Here is a 20,895-nt window from a genome sequence, read left to right as displayed (position 1 = left end):
TTTTTATTGAGAATTTATTACAATCCCCAAAACCACGGTTGAAATATATCTCTAAATATACGTTTCCTCCATTCCTATTTAAACTTTAGAGTCTCGCTGTGATGAGTTGCTACAGTTATCCTTTTATACAATACAGATTAATTTAATTTAATAACTTGGACACGTTAGTGGTGATCATGATGAAGTTTTCATGAAGATATTGCTAACATATGGAAAAGCTACTAAGGACGCTGGAAGTCTGTTGCTGAATATTGATCAGAGAGGTTCCTGATCACGGAAAAATAAAAAAATTCAAAAAAAAAAAATTAGCCATATTTTTAAGCCATTTTATTATAATAATGTGTTGAAATTTCATTAAAATTTCAATAAGCGTGATCTTCATTTTTGTATAAAGGTATGGGTGCTGGTCAATGCCTTATAAAACAGGTTTGAGAGAGAGAGAGAGACTCTTACTGAAAGAATGGGTAGTTAAGATATCTCAACAAGAATGAGATATGTTATCTACCCATTTTGTGTTTTGTATTATTTTAAGATATCTTAAAATAGTATAAAAACCAAATTAAACAGATTAATATATTAGTCATATTTTTCATATTTTAAGTAATTATTTCTTACAAAAATAATCTGTAGTGTTATCTAAAGATATATAGACTAAAACTTGTTTACTTACTGTCTAGCCAGGCATCTTTAGCTATAATATTATCAGCAAGTAAATATGAAATGCATTTCGGTATGATGAATCCGTCTTCGTTCATTATTTTTCTCTCTTTTTCTAAAAGAAAAAAAAAATAAATAAAAGGCAATAAGTAAAATTTTTGGCAATAAAGCAACACCTACTTTCAAGGACATTAACTGTCATTAGACTTATTTGCACAGATACCATTTGAACAAATAAATGTATGATTGGTTCTTTTTTGTTGTTATAGCAAGCATAACATGACATTGATCTCCTATACATTAACAATCTGTTGAGTCTCCTACGACAATCGGAACCTTATATTCATTAAGTGAGTTGCATGTTAAGCTTCCTAAAACACTTAAAAATATTAACAACAATTGTTATTTATGTACCGGTATATTATTGTATAATACATAAAGTACTGAAATAAATGGAAACGGCTGGGTACAAGGAACTTAACTTATTCACGACTTTTCAAGTGGGATTGAGATAGATCAGCGGCTCTCAAACGTTTTGGTCTCAGGACCCCTTTACACTCTTAAAAATTATTGAGGACCCCAAAGTCTTAGTATTATTATGAAAATAGTTTTGACCTCGCGGACCCTCTGAAAGGGTCTCAGGGATCCCCAGGGGTTCGCTGACCACACTTTGAGAACCGTGAGATAGATAATCCTAAAGCAGAAATTCAGTTCTTTCATTGGATTTTCTTCAACGTTATTTCATTCGCGTACTGACTCGTATTGTTCTGAGTTGCCTAGGTCCTATTTCAAAAAATGGAATTTACTCAAGTAAAGATTAGTATCTTGGTTTGGTCTGTTTATTTATACTTTCTAGTAAATTTTAATGAACGTTATCACCGAACACCTTATTCAGAAATATTAGAATCATATTTACAATTTAAGCGTTTTGAGAGCTAGTCAACCGTTTTGTGCATGTTCATTAAAAAGTTCGAAACTTTCAGAAATTTCAGAAAAGAATATGATATGGGAATAACATATCATTTTTGTGCACATTTTCACACGGGATAAAGCAGCAGAATAGTTATGAATCCAGATCTCAAGAGGACTATTCAATAAAGAATGATCATAATTTTTTTTTCACAATGTACTTTTATCAATCATTCATATTTTGATGGTCCTTTTCAAAGTAGCCCCCATTTGATGAAATGCACTTATTACAAAGTTTATGCCATTCTTCAAAAACATGGTGAAAGCCATTTTTTGATACGAGTTTGAGAATCGCCTCTGATGTCTTTACAACTTCTGACGACTGGAAACGTTTCCTCGCGGTTCTTTATTTTAACTTTGGAAAAAAATATCACAGGGTGCAAGGTTAGGGCTGTAGGACGGATGAGGAACACATTTGATATTAATGCTAGCTCGATGACAGTATGAGCCATGTGAGGTCTCTTACTGTCGTGCAAACACATCCACCCACCTGCGTGCAGATGTGATCATTTGCAAAGAATGTGATCCCGCTAAGTGTGCAGTATAGTTCTGTATTAAGCTCCCATAACAATCGTATGATGTGTCGCAATATACTGGCAAAGCATTCCTTGAATGCCAAAAAAAAAAAAAAAAAAAGAGATGACTGTAACCTTTCAGCATATTTCCCAATGATGTACAAGATCCTGACAAGAGAGCCAGTAGTTGAATCCTTTCTGCTATTGGGCCATTATGTGGCCCAAGGAGCCCGGAGTGTTAGATGACAAATGCCGACGATGTCACCTTGCCTCAGAAACTATCCAACACATCACCGCAGTACGCAAGGTGATCACTCAGACAGAGTACTGTCTTAGAGATGACCAGGTAACCAGGAGATAATACACTAGAAGCTAGCGAAGAAATACCAGTTGATGAAAGAAAATGTACCGTATTACAAGTACGAACCCCAGGCAGTACTAAAGACCCCAACTCGCAAGCCGTACTGAGAACGCGCCATAATAACGGAAAAGACAATCTCGCAAAACGGACAGGACATAACCCTTGTCGGCAAGAAGGAAAAGGTTACTTATCTGATTGATATAGCGGTGCCCAACTAGCAATCTCCAGAAAACCCATGAGAAAAAGCTGAGGGAGTACACGAACCTAAAAAACAGGAGATGAAAGAGATGTGTCATATGCAAGAAGTAAAGCCATCCTAATCATCGTGTCAACCACCGGTATGATGCCAAAGATCCTACGCATAATAGCCTAGCAGCAATAGGTCTTCCACAGAACACCTACAAGAAACTTCAGAAAGTCGCAATCCTGAACACCTGTAGGATAGTCAGAGTTCCAAGATCAACAGCAACACCAGGTTATAACAACGATCCTGTGTAACGGGGTGGAACCCGTTAATCAGGCAGAAATAATGTAAGAGCAACAGTAATAGTGTATAGTGTATAGTGTGTTCGTGTCTAACGGCACCAGGGGTTTCCCCCATCTCCGCGTTGCTTTCATTGTGGGTGTAACAGTTCACTGTAAAGGCCAGAGATTTAAAAGTGTATGGATATTGTATGAGTGTAGTGTTGTGTATCGTTGTTCCTCTGGCCATTTAGCCGCTAGACCCCTGCTGGGGCCCAACGTTGTCCACACTATGCCTCGTGGAGGCAGACCAGGTACACTAGTATTGAAATATTTACTCTGGCAGGTCCTGCCACCTAATTTCCTGAGATTTCAGTGGCTAGGACCTTAAAAAAAAAAAAAAAATATATATATATATATATATATATATATAATAAAACGAAATTTTCGCTCAGTGGGGGTTAAGAAAATTATGTAGAAAGGCCAAATGAGTTCAGTGTGAACGCAATTAAATTTAGTCATTATTAAATTTTAAGTTATGTGGGGTATACACTTGCATATTAGGTAGAGGTGGGGGAGACAGAAGGCTGGGGGGAAAAGACAGAAATATGGGGACGATAGAGAAGGCGACCCCAGATAATCGGCGGAGCAGGCCCATGCCCCACCAGGCGAAGAGGGGAGCGGCAAGGAGGTGAGGTCCTATCTTGAGGTCCTTGCATGGTTTGAGAGCCAAGATGGCGAGCAGCAAGCTGCAGTTGGTCTTCAGTGGCATTGGTGTTCTCATTTGGGAAATCACTCATGGGACAAGGTCCCGTCCAGTTAAGTCAAGTCAAGTCAGCTCTTGTCCTTTATTAAGTAGGTTCAGTTATTCCTGGTTGTCATGTATAGGGTTCAGTTCTGCTCCACTGCAGCGAGCACTCGTCTTCTTGCGAAGAGCTCTTGGGCGTAGCAGGAGAAAGCCAGGTACTCTTGTTTTGCTTCCAGTATGTTGTGTTCCCGTCCTCTAGGACAATATAGGATCTTTGTTATTAAGATGTTGCGGAGGTCGTCATAAAGCTGGCAATCATACATTAGATGTTGCCAGCTCTCTAGACCACCACAAACACAGGTAGGGTCCTCTTCAATTCCCAAAAGGCAAAGTTTGGCATTGATGGCGCCATGTCCGGTGAGAAGGTATGCTGCATGGAGTCCAGGTGAGAACCACGTTGGGAACTTAGGGTAGACCCTGCTGACGTCAGGTATAAACTTTCTGGTTTTCTCCCCTGTATGGGAGTTTGTCCATCTCTCTTGCCACACCTGCAGCAGGTGAGCGTAGAGCCTCTTCTTTTCAGCGGTGCGGTTATTTGCTGGGTCAGTTGTATGTCCGAGACAGGTCCTTGAGGTGTCCTTTGCAAGATGGTAAAGTAAACCTTTGCCCACAATCTCCAGATCAAGGGGGAGGACTCCGGTCAAGACCTGTAAAGCGTGGGTGCTCACCGTGCTGCAGGCACGAGAAGTAAATAGTAGAATCGACCTTTGGGTTGAGTTGATGATACGTCGGTTGACTGCGGTAGTAGCCTTGTGATACCATACACCAGAGGCATATGTGATGATAGGTATGAATATGGCTTTGTAGAAGATATGTAGCGTACGCCGGCCAAGGCCCCAGTCCCTTCGAGCCACCCTAGCAACAAGGGCAGCATATTTCCTAATCTTGGTTCGGATGTTTTGTAGGTGGTCTTTGAAGGATAGGTTGTGGTCAAGGATGACCCCTAGATACTTGAGTTGTTTGGAGAATTTTATTGTCCTCTGGTTTATCTTAATTTGAGGAGGCCGTCGTAGGTCCAAGTTCCCTTTCAGCAAGGCTGAGTTGGTTTTTTCTGGTGATATTCTCAGGTGATTCTGTTTTGCCCAGTTCTGCAGTAGCTCCAAGGCCAGGTTTGCAGATTCTTCCAGTTTTGCCCTTGAGTTCGCCGAGACGGAGAGAATGAGGTCATCGGCAAATGCTTGAGCATCCACTTCTCCGAGGTCCGAGACGAGGAAGCTGTCCAAGACGATGTTCCATAGGAATGGTCCCAGGACTGAACCCTGCGGGCAGCCCCGGTGGATGCTTCTAGAGAGGGTTTGATAGGGCGCATTCACTACTATGAATCTGTTGGATAGGTAGTTCTGTAAAGTCTGATAGAGGTTACTGGGAAGATTTGCAGCTCTGAGTCTGGCCAGGACGCTTGGCCACCAAAGTGTGTCGAATGCCCCAGCGAAGTCCACAGAGATCACCAAGAAGTATTTTCTGTTGCAGTTTTCCATTTTCCCCAGGAGGTGCTGGTGGGCATCTATGGCAGAATGACCCTGTCGAAAGCCGAACTGGTTGGGCGTTGCTAGTCCTGCAGTATTGTAGTGATGTTGGAGACGAGCATGTAATAGGCGCTCGAAGAGCTTGCTGACCACGGAGAGCAAGGCTATAGGCCTGTAAGAGTCTGGGAGGATAGGCGACTTGGAAGGATTTTTTAGGATAAGTTTAACATTGGCAACCTTCCAAGATGTTGGGAAGGCTCCTGTCTGGAGGCATTTGTTGTAAAGATTTAGCATCAGGTCAGGGGCGAGTTCTACTGTCTTTTTACAGTAATATTAATAGCAACAGTAATATTAATAATTCCGACGAAAGACACGAGCGGAGGCTCTTCGCCGGGACCGAAGGATTCATGTTGGTCTTCCAAGGTTAGGATCAACGCCAGGAAATACATTGCCAAGGACGCAGGAGTGGCAGATGACACATGGCAACTATGCTACTTTTCCCCAGAAATAATCCAGCACATCACCGCCGGATGCAGGGTGATCACCGAGACGGAGTACACTGATAGACACGACAAAGTCGTCAGGATAATACACCAGAAGCCGTACTAGAGACTCCTACGCACAAACTACACTGGGACCGAGCCATAATAACGGACAAGACGCTCCCGCACAACAAACCAGACAACTCTAATCGACAAGAAAATGGCTACCTACCTGATCAACATAGTGCTTAAGTGGGAGAAGACAGAGGGTGGTAATCAATGGGTGGTGCTCTTCGTGGACTAATGTTATTAGTGGAGTCCCACAGGGTTCGGTGTTCGGTCCACTGTTGTTTTGTATATTTATCAATGATATTGATGAAGGTATATATCAGGCTTAGTGTTGAAGTTTGCAGATGATACAAAGTTGGCAGGGTTGTTAATGACAGTAATGGCAGTGTGCTACTGTAACAGGATCTAGATTATTTGGACAGATGGGCTAAGAAGTGGCAACTGAAGTTTAACTTTGACAAATGCAAAGTACTGCATGTGTGTAAAAGTAACCCCAGAGAAACGTACCAACTGTGTGGTACTACACTTAAGGTGGTAGAATATGAAAAAGACCTGGGAGTAATTGTGCAGTCAGATATGAAGTTTTCTGAGCAATGCAGACAGGCTTCCAGGGCAGGTCATGGGGTTTTGTCAATGATATATATAGGAATTTTGCCAGCAGGGAAAAGGAGGTGATTATCCCTCTGTATAAGGCAATGGTCAGGCCCCGCCTTGAGTACTGCGTACAGGTCTGGAGGCCTCATTTTAGGAAGGATGTAGATTTACTTGAGCGTGTACAGAGAAGGGCAACAAGATTGGTGAGGGGAATGAAGGGATCCTCTTATCAAGAGAGGCTTAAGTTCTGCAAATTGCAGTGGCTGGAGACTAGGCACCTGTGCGGTGATCTGAGTGAGGTGTATAAGGCCTTGAATGGGTTCAGCACGCTGAATTCTGATGGGATCCTTCCACTTGTTCAGATTACGAACCTAAGAGGGCATAAATTTAAATTAAGAAAGGACAGATGTAGAATAGATGTGCGGAAATTTGCCTTTAGCCAGCCGGTGGTTAATTGCTGGAACAAACTTCCATCTGTCGTTGTGGAAGTTGATAGGTTGAATAAATTTAACGAGGAACTGGACAGGCATTTGGAGGGAATGGTGTGATTTTTTTTTTTTTTTTTTTTTTTGGCTGATGCTGCATAAGCTCATACACTTGCTTTCTTGCATCACATGCCACTACTACTACTACTACCAGAAACATCCAGAAAACCTACGAGGAAAAGATCAGGAAGTGCAGAGACCTAAGACAGGATGTCAAGGAAATGTAGCATTTGGAACACCTAATAATCATCCCGATCACCGTTTCACCTAACAGCGTGGTGGCAAACAGCTTCCATAAGCACCTAGCAGCAAGAGGCCTACAAGAGATCACTTACATGGAACTCCAGAAAGCTGCAATCCTGAACACCTGTACGATAGTCAGAGAGTTTCTCGACCACCACTAACAGTAATAATAGTAACCGGACACAACTAACCACCCCCATGCAGTTGATACCAGTACCGTCACTGAATGGCAAAAAATACCATAAAGAGAAAAAGTCATAATAATAATGAGAAGACAGATGGTCCTAACTCCTTCAAATAATGTTATTTTGCAACTTTTACTTGAGATCGACTAATTCTACCACACTGGGGAAAAAAGCCCTTAAAATCCCTAGCGTGATTCGAACTCAGACATTTTCCAACCAGTGGTGGCAGAATGGTGATTGTAATCACTGTGCTATCTGCACAATGATTTCTGCACTGCATCAACCAAAACTACCCAAGGAAATATGACCATCACCTGGCACAGCTCAGTCAATAACATCCTAGACACCATCTTCAAAACGCAGGTAATACCAGGTACCCAAAGGCAGATGCAACTACAAACAAAAAATGAGGCCTATAACAACCAACAACTGGAACCACCCTTCACTTTGGAGGAGCTCAACACTGCTGCCTCTAAAATCAGAACAAGGAAATACCCAGGCCTAGACCTTATTGAACCTGAAATCATCAAGAAGACAATAGAATATACCACACAACCTGTCCTGCGACTCTTTAACCACTGGCTACAAACAGGCCAATTCCAGATGGACTGGAAAACAGCAAACGTCAGACTGATCCTCAAAAATCCGACAAAACCACAAGGCCAGTCAAAATCCTACAGACCTATTGCCCTCCTTACTGTCCTTAGCAAGCTATTGGAACTCCTGATCCATCAACGTATTGAAAACCATTATAATTCAGCCGAACTTCAATCTCCAAACTAATATGGATTCCGCAAAGGCTTGTCCACACTGAACGCTCTTTAAGCGTTCATCACTGCCGCACAAAACACGGATAAAAAAATACTTTTTAGTCATCTTCATTGACTTTGCTGGGGCGTTTGACTCACTTTAGTGGTCAAGCGTCCTGGCCAGACTTCGCACCGCCAACCTTCCAAAGAACTTTTATGACTGCATCCGAAGCTACCTTTCTCAGAGGAAAATCATAGTAAGAACTTCCTACAGTCAGATCTCGCGACAGGTCTATAGAGGTTGTCCACATGGCTTTGTCCTGGGGCCCCTAATGTGGAATATTGTCCTAGATGAATTCCTAAACTACGACCTTCAAAACGTACATTCACAGGCATATGCGGATGATTTGGTACTCACCCTCGCAGCGGACTCTCGACAACAACTAGCAGCAATGGCCAACGCAGCCCTTACTACCATGCAGAAATTGGCAAATCATAACTTCCTTCACATTTCATCAACAAAAACTAGCTCCTTACTGCTCAAAGGGAACCTAAATATTAGGAGGCCCTCACAAATAAAAATACAGGGAACAACAATCCGCCTAATAGAGCAAATGAAGCACCTGGAGATTGTCCTGGACAGGAATCTGACATTCACTCCCTACTTCAAATACATCCAAACGAAGATCAGAAATTACATGGCCATGGTCAATAGAATCACCCGAAGAGACTGGGGCCTTAAACGCCGCACACTGTCTTTGCTCTATAAGGTCCTTGCCTTTATGCCAATCATCAGCTATGCCTCCAGCATATGGTACCACAAAACAATAACGGCGACGAAGAGAAAGAAACTTGACACGATACAGCGCTCCATACTGCTGACTATATCTAGGGGATACTGCACGGTCAGCACCTACGCCCTACAAGTGCTGCACGGTGCTCTCCTCCATGACCTGGAGATTGTCCGGACAGGCCTAATGTATAACCTCGCAAAAGGCAGAACAGTAACTTGCCTTGCCTATACCATGGACCCAACAAACACCCTCACGATTCAGAAAAGACGACTTGATACTCACCTAATGCGAATATGGCAGGACCGCTGGACCAATTCCACCAAGGGAAACATCACCAGGAAATTCATACCCAATGTCGAAAGGACCTACCCAAAGTCTCCACATTGGTTTTTCTCAGGTCTACATGCTACCTTCCTGCTAACAGTACACGGACCAATTAGGGAGAAACTATCCATCCTAGGCATCACTAACAATCCACTATGTCACTGTGGACTCCCTGAAAGTTGGGAGCACCTAATGTACAGATGTGAACTATATGAAGATCTCAGATGTCAACTAATAACAAAAATACATTACCCGCCGTTAGACCAGGAACATCACATCCTGAGTGATGAAAGTCACTACAATGCCTTCAAGATATTTGCCCACGATCTCTTCGAGAGACGAAAAACCTTCCCACTCAATTAAGACATAATTCTGACGTCGAATGTCCCTCCAGTAGCAACCGAGGTATATATCCACCCACGACCAAACTAAGCCTAGCAACAAAGCTGATAGTACAACCTGGACGCGACCTTTGTGGCAGGAACGATGTCTTAACCGGATACAACACTTACGTGATCTGGACTCTGCACCGACCTTGACAACCTGCAGCTCTGCTGCCAGCGCCATCTCGCGATTTGTATCACGCTCCCTTGCGTGGTACCTGTAACCCCTCACCCCTAGCGGGGAGAGGAGAGGAGAGGAGATGAGATCTATCTCCTCTCCTTCCCTCTCCCCCCACTTCTTCTGGTGAGGCATGGGCCTGCCTCACTGACTGATTGGGGTCGCTTTCCGTAACGTCCCCATACTTCTGTCTTTTCCCCCCAGTCTTCAGTCTACCTCCTCAATCTATCTGTATGCAAGCGAATGCCCCACACGTCTAAATTTAAACATGTCAAATTAACCGCGAACTCCAGTTTTTGGCTTTTCCAACTTCAGCATTCCCCTAATTTCCTGAAATCTCAGGAAATTAGGTGGCAGGACCTGCCAGAGTAAATAACTATAATATTGGTGTACCTGGTCTGCCTCCACGGGGCGGAGTGGGGCAACGTTGGATCACATTAGGGGCCCAGCGGCTAAATGACCAGAGGAACAACGGTACACGACACTACACATTTACAATATCCATACACTTCTAAACCTCTGGCATTAACAGTGTTCTGTTTCACACCTACAAAGTATACTAGGCGGAGATGGGGGGAAACCCCTGGTGCAGTTTGACACTAAACCCACTCTACTCTGCGCAAAGGTCTATACAGCGTGGAAGAACAGTAATAATATTCAATACACTAGTTGCGAGGACATTATAAAGAGATTAATTTCATTTAACTTCAGTCCAAAAATGCAGTGACCATTAGAATATGAAATTCATGTGTCAAAGAAATATAAAGATTTCTGCGCTTACGCTGTTCGTGTAACCAAATCAGTCATTCTTTGAGAATGGTTAATTCTCGCAGAATGATTAATTCTTGCATTCCAGTTGCAAACGTTTACCATAACACGGTAACACGCATTTTACGCTGTCCCAGTGATTAATAGTTTTCACGAAATGAATAAGTCCTTAAAATTTAAAAATCCGTAAGCCCCTTCATTAACGAATGTAAAATTCAACATTTTTCTTAATTTCTTTCAAAATGAATGCGAAAAATGTTCTTTGGTATTTGTGTGATGCAGAATTTTACTTTAGCTATTCAGTATGGACCAACAAGTTACTACAACTTCCGAAGCACGAAAATAATTTCATTTATTGAAATCAAAGCAGATGTACAGAAAAGATCTGTAAATTTTTCCATTAAAACGTAAAATATGAAGCAGACCGCTTTAGGTCTATTTTAGCTCTTCGTTCTATGAAATTAATTGAAATTAATCGCCTTCTCTGTTCCTAGTGGAGTCGTGTTCTGGCATCTTTTGAATTTTTTGTTTAAATAATTTGGTCCTGAACATTTTAATATAAACGCTATCAATGTTGATGATCTTTCTGATGAGTTTTGTATCTTAAAACAAATAGTGGCTGAATTACAAGGATAGGAGAAATAATATTTCATGTGAAAATCGCTGGGTGACTCATTAATTATTTCAATTATCTCTTCCACATTAAATGACAGTATATGGAGCTGAGTTGAACATGCTTTTTATCTGGAGCGTTTGCTCCATCGAAAGACATTTCCTGCAAATGAAAGTAATAGATGATCAGTAGAAAAAAGTCAATGTAATGAAGCCACATTGTTGAGCATAAAATTACATTGTAATGAGCACCGTTTTTTGCTTTTTTCAACAACGGGAGAAAGTGTAGTGTGAACCTCATGAAGCCATGCATACAGACTATCTCGTGTCCACTGCTGAAGCGGCTGGATGTGGCCTCACGGTATGGAGTATGTTCTGTTGGTATGGACTGGGTCCGATCATACATTTAGAAAGGCGCATTGCCTCCACTTAATATCTTTCTGTCCCATTCGATCAACTTCACCATGCAATGCTTTTTTTGCCGGGATTACAGTGGATTCTATCAAGATGACAACAACTATCCTATCAAAAAATTGCGGAACATTTACAAGAGTTGCAACATGTACCCTGACTGCCTAATCCCTCAGATCTGAATTTGGTTGCGAATGTCTGGGATACATTGGAAATGGGCCGTTCGCCTTCTCAGTTCTCTACAGACCCCAACAGTTTATAAATATCCTGATGGAATAATGATCAAAATACTCCCTCTGAATAGAGGTTCCTAATTTTTGGCCAGTAAGTGTATGTAATATTTAAAGTAGATTGCATAATAATTTTTGTTGATGCTTCATACGTTAACTCGGTTGTTTCTGTTAGCTGTTTTAGATTTTGCTGAATAAAAATGAAAAACCCGAGTATCCGTGCAGATAAACTTCGAATCCCCGTTAAGGAACCACTAATTAGGCCAGAGAATGAATAAAGCCTGTAGAAGTTCTCTTTATCTTTATGAGAGTCTAACCCAGGTTATTTTTCACGATTTGGATTGCAATCACTGTGCGTTCTGTGGATCAAGGAGGATCTTTGTATAATTTTGCCTATTCCTACTAAAAGTAATGGTAAGATGCGAGGCTATATATACAGTACTACAATAAAAATACATGATTAGTATTACTATTTATATGAGTTTAATTAACTTTTAGTTATGAATTAATTATATCGTGGATTTTATTAGGAATTAAATAAATTGAAAAGGTCCTATCGAATGCTGTGTGTATGAAGTTTCCAGGCTATGTATCCTCCTTATTAGTAGTCGCCCTTATGTTATCAGTGACCGACAATAAGGGTCAATTATAGCACACTGACCTAAGTTTCCGGTGCTTGCAAACAGAACGTGTGGCTAACTCGTTAAGGGTTGATCAAAATTTGTTATTCGAGAAGACTGCAAAATCAAATCACATATTTTATTTATCAACAGCAAAATATGGCTGAGTGCAGGGGTTCGTTATAGGGTTCCCGTCACCAACCAAACTTCATTAACTACACTAACGTTCTAAGAAAATTCCAATTTTGCGTAACATTTTCTAATTATTTATTGCGTAACATTTTCTAATTAACTACACTAACGTTCTAAGAAAATTCCAATTTTGCGTAACATTTTCTAATTATTTCAACTCCTTCGATAGTTCTAACCCCCAAACTTTAAGAAATGTTCGTTTGTAAGCTTAGAATAGGGATAAGACACTCATTCATAAGTAGGCAAGTACGTCAACGAGCCTCTATTAGTGGTATTAAAGAAATATGCTTTTTTTTTTCAAATTTCTGTAGGTAAATTGAGACTTTTAGTACATCTTTCAGAATTTATTCTAAAAATGTTACTGTTTAAATTGAATATTTAACCGAAAGCATAGTAGAAAACAGATTTTGAGAAAGTATAAAAGATACGAAAAAACAAATACCAACAAGTATGCCTCCTTCCTCCACCTCCAGAATTTTAATATATTTAATTATAAATATTTCGTTGTTCACTTAAACTACACCGATTTGTAATTTATAATGAGGATCCCAATAATCAACTTGTGAATTCCTTGAGCATATAGATCAACTCGCACAGCTTTTCTTTCATCCTAATAACCATACACAAGAGTTCGTTTCATCGCAAGCTGTCAAAGAAAATATTAACATTTAGAAGACAAAGACAAATACTCAAATGGCTTTTGTGAGTAGATGTGGAAACAAGATGGACGAGTCTTTTTAGCATATCCTGTAAATAATTCGCGAAGTGCAACCTCTGAAGGAGTATACACTCTTTCCAAACCAATGAAACAGTATTCACTCTTTCCAAAGCCCCTGAATAGAATCGTCGTTCTCCCCACACCGGGTAGAAAAGACCCGAGTTCGAATCCCGTATATGACATGAAGAATTTTTATGCACCTTTTTCACAACGTGCCTGGATTAGTTGGTCTCAGTGAACAGCACGGTTTTCTCCCGGAAATTTGGGCTTTTCGTCCAGAAAAAGGGAAAATCAACCACCACAGAAGATGCGCAATTTACAAACATTAAAAACGGATCTGTGAATTATAATACGAGCAGATATTAAGTTTTCTGAGCAGTGTACTCAGGCATCCAGGAAAGCCTATGGTGTCCTATCGATGATTTATCGAACATTATCCTGTAGAGATAGGGAGGTCCTAATCCCACAGTATAAGGCAACTGTAAGACCTTTGGAATATTGTGTTCAAGTATGGAGGCCTTATCTGAAAAAAGACATTGAGCTTCTTGAAAGGGTCCAAAGATGAGGAACTCGAATGGTGAGATCGGCAAAAGGGCGACCATATGAGGAAAGACTCTGATATGTGAGGTGTAGAGCTTGGCAACCAGACACCGCAGAGGCGACCTTGATAATTTTTTTTTTGGCCAATGCAGAAAAAGTTTCTGGCTTCCTTACCCTATATGGCTATTACTATAAGGCCTTGATTGGTTTGAGCCAGCTCAATGCTGATGGGATTCTTCCTCTTGCCCAGATTAATCGCCTGAGGGGACATAAATTCAAAATTGTGGAATAAAGACAGTTGTGGAATAAATGTGTGGAAATTTGCCTTTTGCCAGCGGGTGGTTTATTGCTGGGAAAAACTTCGATCTGTCATTGTGGAAGTTGACAGCTTAAATAAATTCAGAACTAGACAAACCTTTGGAGGGAATGGGTGGGTGAAATGGGAAGGTTTTTTTTTTTTTTTGGCTGATGCTGTATAAGCTTGCTTTCTTGCACCATTTGCTTCTACCATACCATAATACCATAATATATGGCCTAAGTCGTCGATGTGCCTTAAAAATAAAAAAACTCTTTCCAATATAAAAAGTCCATTGACATTACATCGAGTGAGCATAGCAACCACAGAATGCGTCCATCCTCTCTAGTCAATCTGCCTTCAATGGAACATTTCGTCCAATAACTAGGAGACATTTAGACTAATGCAGTGAGATTTCACTGACGCTAGAGAATGACTGTTAACTGCAGTTTCTCCAGTTTAGAGGTGTAAACTGCAACATTTTCAGGTGACCGTGATATTTCTGGTTGGTTCCACAAAGAAGAAAGGGGAATCCGCCCTTTTCATGTTCTCGATCAACGAAAGTCTTCTTACGTTACCCTGCTAACGTAACCAATTGCACGGAAATGAGGCCATATCTGAGAAATGTCAATTTACTGAGGTAATCGTCACTGCCATGAAGACTCATGTTAGTGACGATTCTAGTGAGGAGTAGAACTCTACTCCCTTCGCCTGAATCGTTAATAACATGGAGAGGAAGGGAGAGATCTTTCCGTGCGTTTTAATCAAGCTGTAACAGTTACAACGCAACTTTGATTTAGAGTTGAAAAGTGAAGACAAAACTCTTTTTTTTTTAAATTTTTTTTGTTCAGTTTTACGTCGACATTTTCATTCTTTATTATTATGTTAACGGCTACCATTTGTAAATGATATCCATATAAGTGTATTATGTCTTCAGAAGAGTGTTCCCGACCGTTTTTCACGTTGAGCGGGCTGAAAAACACGGAGAAACCCTAACCCCCTCCCCGCCTGAAATGGGCTAACTACAACATCGATTGAAGACGATTTTAAAAATTCTGTATTCTGTAGTCGTCAACGGGAATTGAACGCAGACTTCTCCAAAGGAGTGAATATAACTATTCTTATTACTGCTAAGTTAATAATATCTAAATATTTTTCACAGCAGGCTTGTTTCATTTCTACAATATCTCTTGCAAAATTAGTGTTCTCTAGCCTGTCTGTCAGCTTTCAATCTAATAGCTGTTCGATTGTTCCAAGGATTATCTCTGCTGTTATCTGCGGCTGACTCAGTCTACTCCTTATCTCACAAACGTTAAGTTTCTACGTTCACTGTAAACACTTCCGCAGACGCTGTTCCTTCTGAAATATCCTCTGCAGTCACACTCTTCTGAACCTATTAGAACGTACATTATCTAGCTATCATCTGTACAAAGTAGAGCTTATAAACAGAACTTCAAAGTTGCCGAACTAACTTTTCTTTCTTTTTGCGCGTTTATTGCTTCTCATATATTTTTATTTCTTCCTCGTGCAAAACCGTATTTGTAGACTTGAAATCAAATGCGAAGAGGTTCTCCTTCTTTCTAATTTATTGACAGTTGTACTACTACAGTTTCAACAACTTTTCGCTCTTGGATTACCATTCCAAATTTCGCTTGTTGTTTACAGTCAGGTCCGATTTCATCAGTGCAGCTATCTGTTGACCTAATATGCTGTAGACTAGTATATCTAGAACACTCGATGTGACTTTCATTGAGCAATACACGTTTAGACAGATTTAAAAGATGGAAAGGCAGTGCGCCATCTGATCAGTTCAATTACCTTATATATTGATTTACGAAATATGTGAGGAAATATAGATGTGTGTGTGTGTTTTTCTACATATATATCTATATATGAATAGACGTGTAGAAAAATTGAGATCATTTTTTTACAGCAAATTTTTTTTAATACAGTACGACTTCTATGTGGAAGTACTGTATGTTTAAGCTCAAATTAAAGCAGTAGCATATACACTGCTCGACAAAATTAACAGAACACGTGGTGCAACTCCTGCAGCTTGAGATGAAGCGGGACAAAATTTGGTATGGTGGTGTACCATAGAATAACGATAAAAAGAGGCCACAACGAGAAACTTCTGACAGGTATAAGGGGCATTTATAGCGGTTGTATGAGAATTACCAAAAAGGTTACATTATAGAAGTCTATACAAGATACTTGAAAATATGGCCAAATAACATCAGTTTGGCGTATGATCCCGACATCTAACATCAAAACAGGCTTGACAGCAGTGAACCACCTCTGTATAAGGGTGTTTATAAGATTTATTGAGGCGACGATTGATTGCAATGATTCATTAATTGCAATGTGACGCCCAAGGGCGTCCCACACATGTTCGATCGGATTTAAGTCTGTTGATCCTGCTGGCGTTGTCGTGCATGAAAAGAAGGTCTCGGCCAGCCGCACCCCTAAAAAGTCGCACATAGGGTTCAAGGATCTGTTCTCGGTACCTCTGTGCAGTTTTGGTACTCGTATCAAAAAATGAAGAGGGGGTACTTTCGTTGATTCCGCTCCAAGCCGAGAACACCGCCTCCGCCGTAAGTGTCTCTTTCTCTGATGTTAGAGGAATGTTACCACATTCTTCGTTGTTTCCAGACGAAATAACGTCTAGCATCTGTGTATAAGCTAAAATGTGAGACTCATCAGAGAACAGAACCGTACGAAATTTAACAGGGCTCCAAGTCACATGTTCTTGGCACTTGTTTCGACGAGCTCTTCGGTGGTTTGGGGTTAATTGGATACAAACCACTGGCTTCTTTGCGTAGAGGCCACTTGAATTGGGCTTTTTAACACAGTTCATTTGGAAATATTTTCACCTGTGGTTGAAGCAACTTCAAGAGATAGTTGGTGATAGAACATCGTAGAGCTTCGTCCTACTGTTAGAGCCAGGTAGCGGTCTGGCTGACGTAGCTGGGTTACTTTGGCCAGCTCTTCCTGTAATGGTTCCTGTCTCCTGTTTGTTATTTTGGTTTTTAGGAGCATTAGCAACTAAGGCCATATTGCTCCGGGATATGCGGTGGTCATTTCGTGACCTTTCCGCATCCTCCGTATTTGGTGGTGACGGGCTCGAACCCCGGTCTAATCAAGAAGCGTGTGCTACGCACTGCTGCTCCTTCCCACCTGGCTACGGAGGCGCCTTCCTGTCTCCTGAAACTGCCTCCATAGTGCAGAGACGACACTGTGTGACACATTAGGCCAACGTGCCATCTGCGACTGAGTTTCAAGTCGTCCAACGGCCTGCCATCTTAGAGAATCATCTGAACGATGATGACTTGCCATTCTGAGTACTGGAGATGAGGCTATCCCACTGAGCAAGCCAAAAAAAAAAAGATTTCGATTGGATACTCGGATGCCTATTATAACAAATATTCGCCTTCTACGACAGTGTTCATAATAAAATATTCATGAAAAACATTTTGTTCTATTTAAGGAATAACCAGGAGCACACTCCGGGTTATTCCTTATCGGCGAAACTCGACTAGTATTAACTTTCCCTTTAAAGAATCTGGCATGTTTCATCGGTAGAAATTTTTAACTTATGGGTGTGATATCATTTCAGCTCAATAAGGATGGTCTCGATTTCTTTCAACTTATCCCTGGACCGAACAGCCACAAGATGAGCAAATCATCTGCATAGGGATCAAAGATAATATTCCACTTCAGTTTCAAGATCATAACCTGGACATTTTCCAGAGTGGACCTTGGTAATTGTACTTTCTATTTGCTCCATGGAGAAAAGTCTTTCTCGTGGACTTTTGTTGTGTTTTAGGTGGCTATTTTGCATCGGAGTTTGAATATTAGTTAGTATTTTATTGACTGAATCCATCCAGGTGATAATTTCGTGGGCACTAGCGTTTGCAATCATGTGTGGCCTTCGCGGTAGCATAGTGAGTATAATCACCGTCCTCATCTCGCAGGGTGGAAAAGGCTCGATTTCGAATCCCATCACATTAACGGTATGCGACATGACGCGATAAGTGCAAGCGTCGTTTTACCATACATCACGATCTTCATCCATCGGCTGATATATGAGCATTGTTCTGAAAGCTTTTCGGGTTCTTGGTTTTGTCTCATTACTACTTCGGTTTTTAGTAGTGAGGCTGCTATGATGACCATTTTTAAGCAACTAATTTTACCTGTCGTCGACTTTTTGGGCCAATATTTGGTCTCTGTCCCAAAAGTAACGTTCGGGCCTATTCGAAAATATTCAAATAAAATTTATTCATTTCCTTTGTTTTCAGAAACACATCGAGTTCCATCGCAAAGATTACAACACTCTATTCAACAACTTTCGTTTAATTTCTCTTAATTTACGACGTCTTGCTGTCGTATTAGTCTTGCTCTTTCATCTTAATTTAATTCACAATTTTATTTGCTCTTCTACTCTCCTAAATCTTATTCCTTGGCACGTTCCTCAAACAAATTATAAAATTTATAATTATATTATAAATTTTATTATCAAATTATAAAATTATTAAATTCCTGTCTTCCATGTGCGTTCTCCTTACCTCTTCTTAGAACGAATTATACATCTATGATGTCCGGTATTTCAAAGTATGAAACTAATTAATCTTAACTGGATTGATATTTCTGTCAACAGAAATTTGTTTAGAAAGCTGACTCATGTCTTGTCTTCTGATGTATTTATACCTATTGCTAGTTCTCTATTTGCATGTCGCTGCGGGTTGTCTTGGATAGCTGGAATTCTATGCGAGCCACCAGGAGCTGCATTTGAAAGGTAGTAAGGAAGTCGGGTCCACCAGGAAATGTGATAGTCCCTCCTCTTTCTCTTTATTACATGCTTCAATGATGTAGAATTGATCTTGGTACTTCGTACTAGATGGTATTCAATGGTCTTGGAACTTCGTACTAGATGGTATTCAATGGTCTTGGAACTTCGTACTTGTTGGAATACGCAACACGGTAGTGATTATGCTGAATACGTTATGCGGAAGTTTTCCTTCAGCCAACGGGTAGTTGATTGCTGGAACAAGCTTCTATCCATTGTCGTGGAAGTGGATTGTTTGAAAATTTTAAATTAACCACTGGCATTGCTGCTGTGAAGGGTATATTATATATATTACTTTTGTATAAAATAAAGATTATAAATTCAAGGAAAAACTAGACAAAGTATTGGAGGGAATGGAAAGTAGAAATGGGATTTTTCTTCTTGGCTGATGCTGTATAAGATTTTCTTTTTTGCGCCATTTACCACTGTTAATACCAATAAGTAGAAGTATTTCATGTCAAACATATAATTCTAGGTATTTATTTATCTATATTTATTTCATGTGCGCTTGCTAACTTTCGGGAAAGGTATCAATCCCCGATATTAAGTGATACGCAAAATTATCACTCCGTAAGGGGCGATCAGAAATAATATATATACATAAAAGGACAAAAGATTACTGATACCTTTCTGTACAGCAAGCACGCAGTCAATTATCAGTTGCTGTTGAATTAATCTAGATGTGTCATGATAACAGCTAAGATGCATTTGGCAGATGTTGGATGTGAAATATTTCTACTTATGAGCAATTTAACCTGTGATATTTAGACATTGGCCTACTTTACGGCCTTCTTTTTATTTTAGTGAATGCCTTCTCTTCTACAGAACAACCCAGCGGGAATGTACTCGTAATAATGCCAAATTATACGATAACCACAGAAAGAGTTGGAAAGAAAGTGACGACACACCCTTTTTCTTCGATTTCTACAGCCGACACTCGTAAGAGTCTTGTTCGTTATCTAGAAGTTTCCGTAGAAAATACTTTTCAGATATGATCGTATTAATGCAATATCAGTTTCATATCTACCTGTAAATATTCAATGTACTGTGGGTTTTATATGGATTGGAATTTTAATTTCACTGATAATTATGTGCTATTAATTTATTGGGACCAGTGGTCCCAGTTTCCACTGGCTTGGATTAATATTTAACCAATGCAATAAGGATCCGGTCCTCCTTGTTCGGAAGAGTTACGATCTTGAAAATGTACTCGAACAATGTGGTCAAGAGCTTATGAAAAAAGGTGGGGAGATTATTGGAAAACAAAAAAAACCAACTCTGGTTTTATATTTCGAAAAACAAGCGAAACCATTTCATAATAGAGATATTTTACAGACACGATGCATTGACAGATACAACCACTTAATACTTGTTGAAATGTATTGAGTGGCCATTGTTTTTTCAAGTGTTCAATAAATAGAAATACGGATGTCATTTGATTTTAGAATCTGTATGAACGTTACTATTTTTTTTTTCACTGAAATTACACATGATGTACTATTATAACACAGCGTTATATTTATGAATGATTGCTTTATATTATTATTTAATTGATTATGATAAGTAGAAATATATATATTAAGCAGCAACATTAAACTTTAATTATGCAAATATAGATCGCCTGTATTTCATTAAAGTTTTGTTTAGCGTGTGTATAAAATTATAAGGAAAACAATTTTCTGTAGGATGTGTATAATATAAATGAACTATGATGGCCTCTAAATTTGTTTTCAGTGAATAATGAACCTTGGAACTCAAGTTCTCTCCGTCTTAGCTTATATCTACAAAAGTAGGAAGAAATAACAAAAATGTACTGTATATTTAGCTGTTATCAATCTAAAGAACTTAATTATTATCAGAAAAGCCTCTTGCATATATACTTATGTATCCAACTGTATTAATCAAGTGTAATTTATCTCATTTCATTTCATTTCATTTC

General features: G+C 39.9%; 1 protein-coding gene across 2 annotated transcripts in view; it reads right to left on the bottom strand.

The window, feature by feature from the left end:
• Positions 1-20,895, bottom strand: part of LOC150076451 (uncharacterized) — a 104,915-nt gene that overhangs the window by 7,322 nt on the left and 76,698 nt on the right. For both annotated transcript variants that reach the window (XM_090387451.1, XM_090387452.1), the window contains exon 3: positions 671-772. In XM_090387451.1, the coding sequence (XP_090243577.1) occupies positions 671-772 (102 nt within the window). The remainder of the gene's footprint in view (positions 1-670; positions 773-20,895) is intronic.

The sequence above is a fragment of the Mastigoproctus giganteus genome, chromosome 13, assembly GCF_048544385.1.
Source record: "Mastigoproctus giganteus isolate SK-2022 chromosome 13, ASM4854438v1, whole genome shotgun sequence".
Taxonomy (NCBI): domain Eukaryota; kingdom Metazoa; phylum Arthropoda; class Arachnida; order Uropygi; family Thelyphonidae; genus Mastigoproctus; species Mastigoproctus giganteus.
The sequence above is the reverse complement of the archived record's forward strand: the minus strand, read 5'-3'. Positions and strand labels throughout refer to the sequence as shown.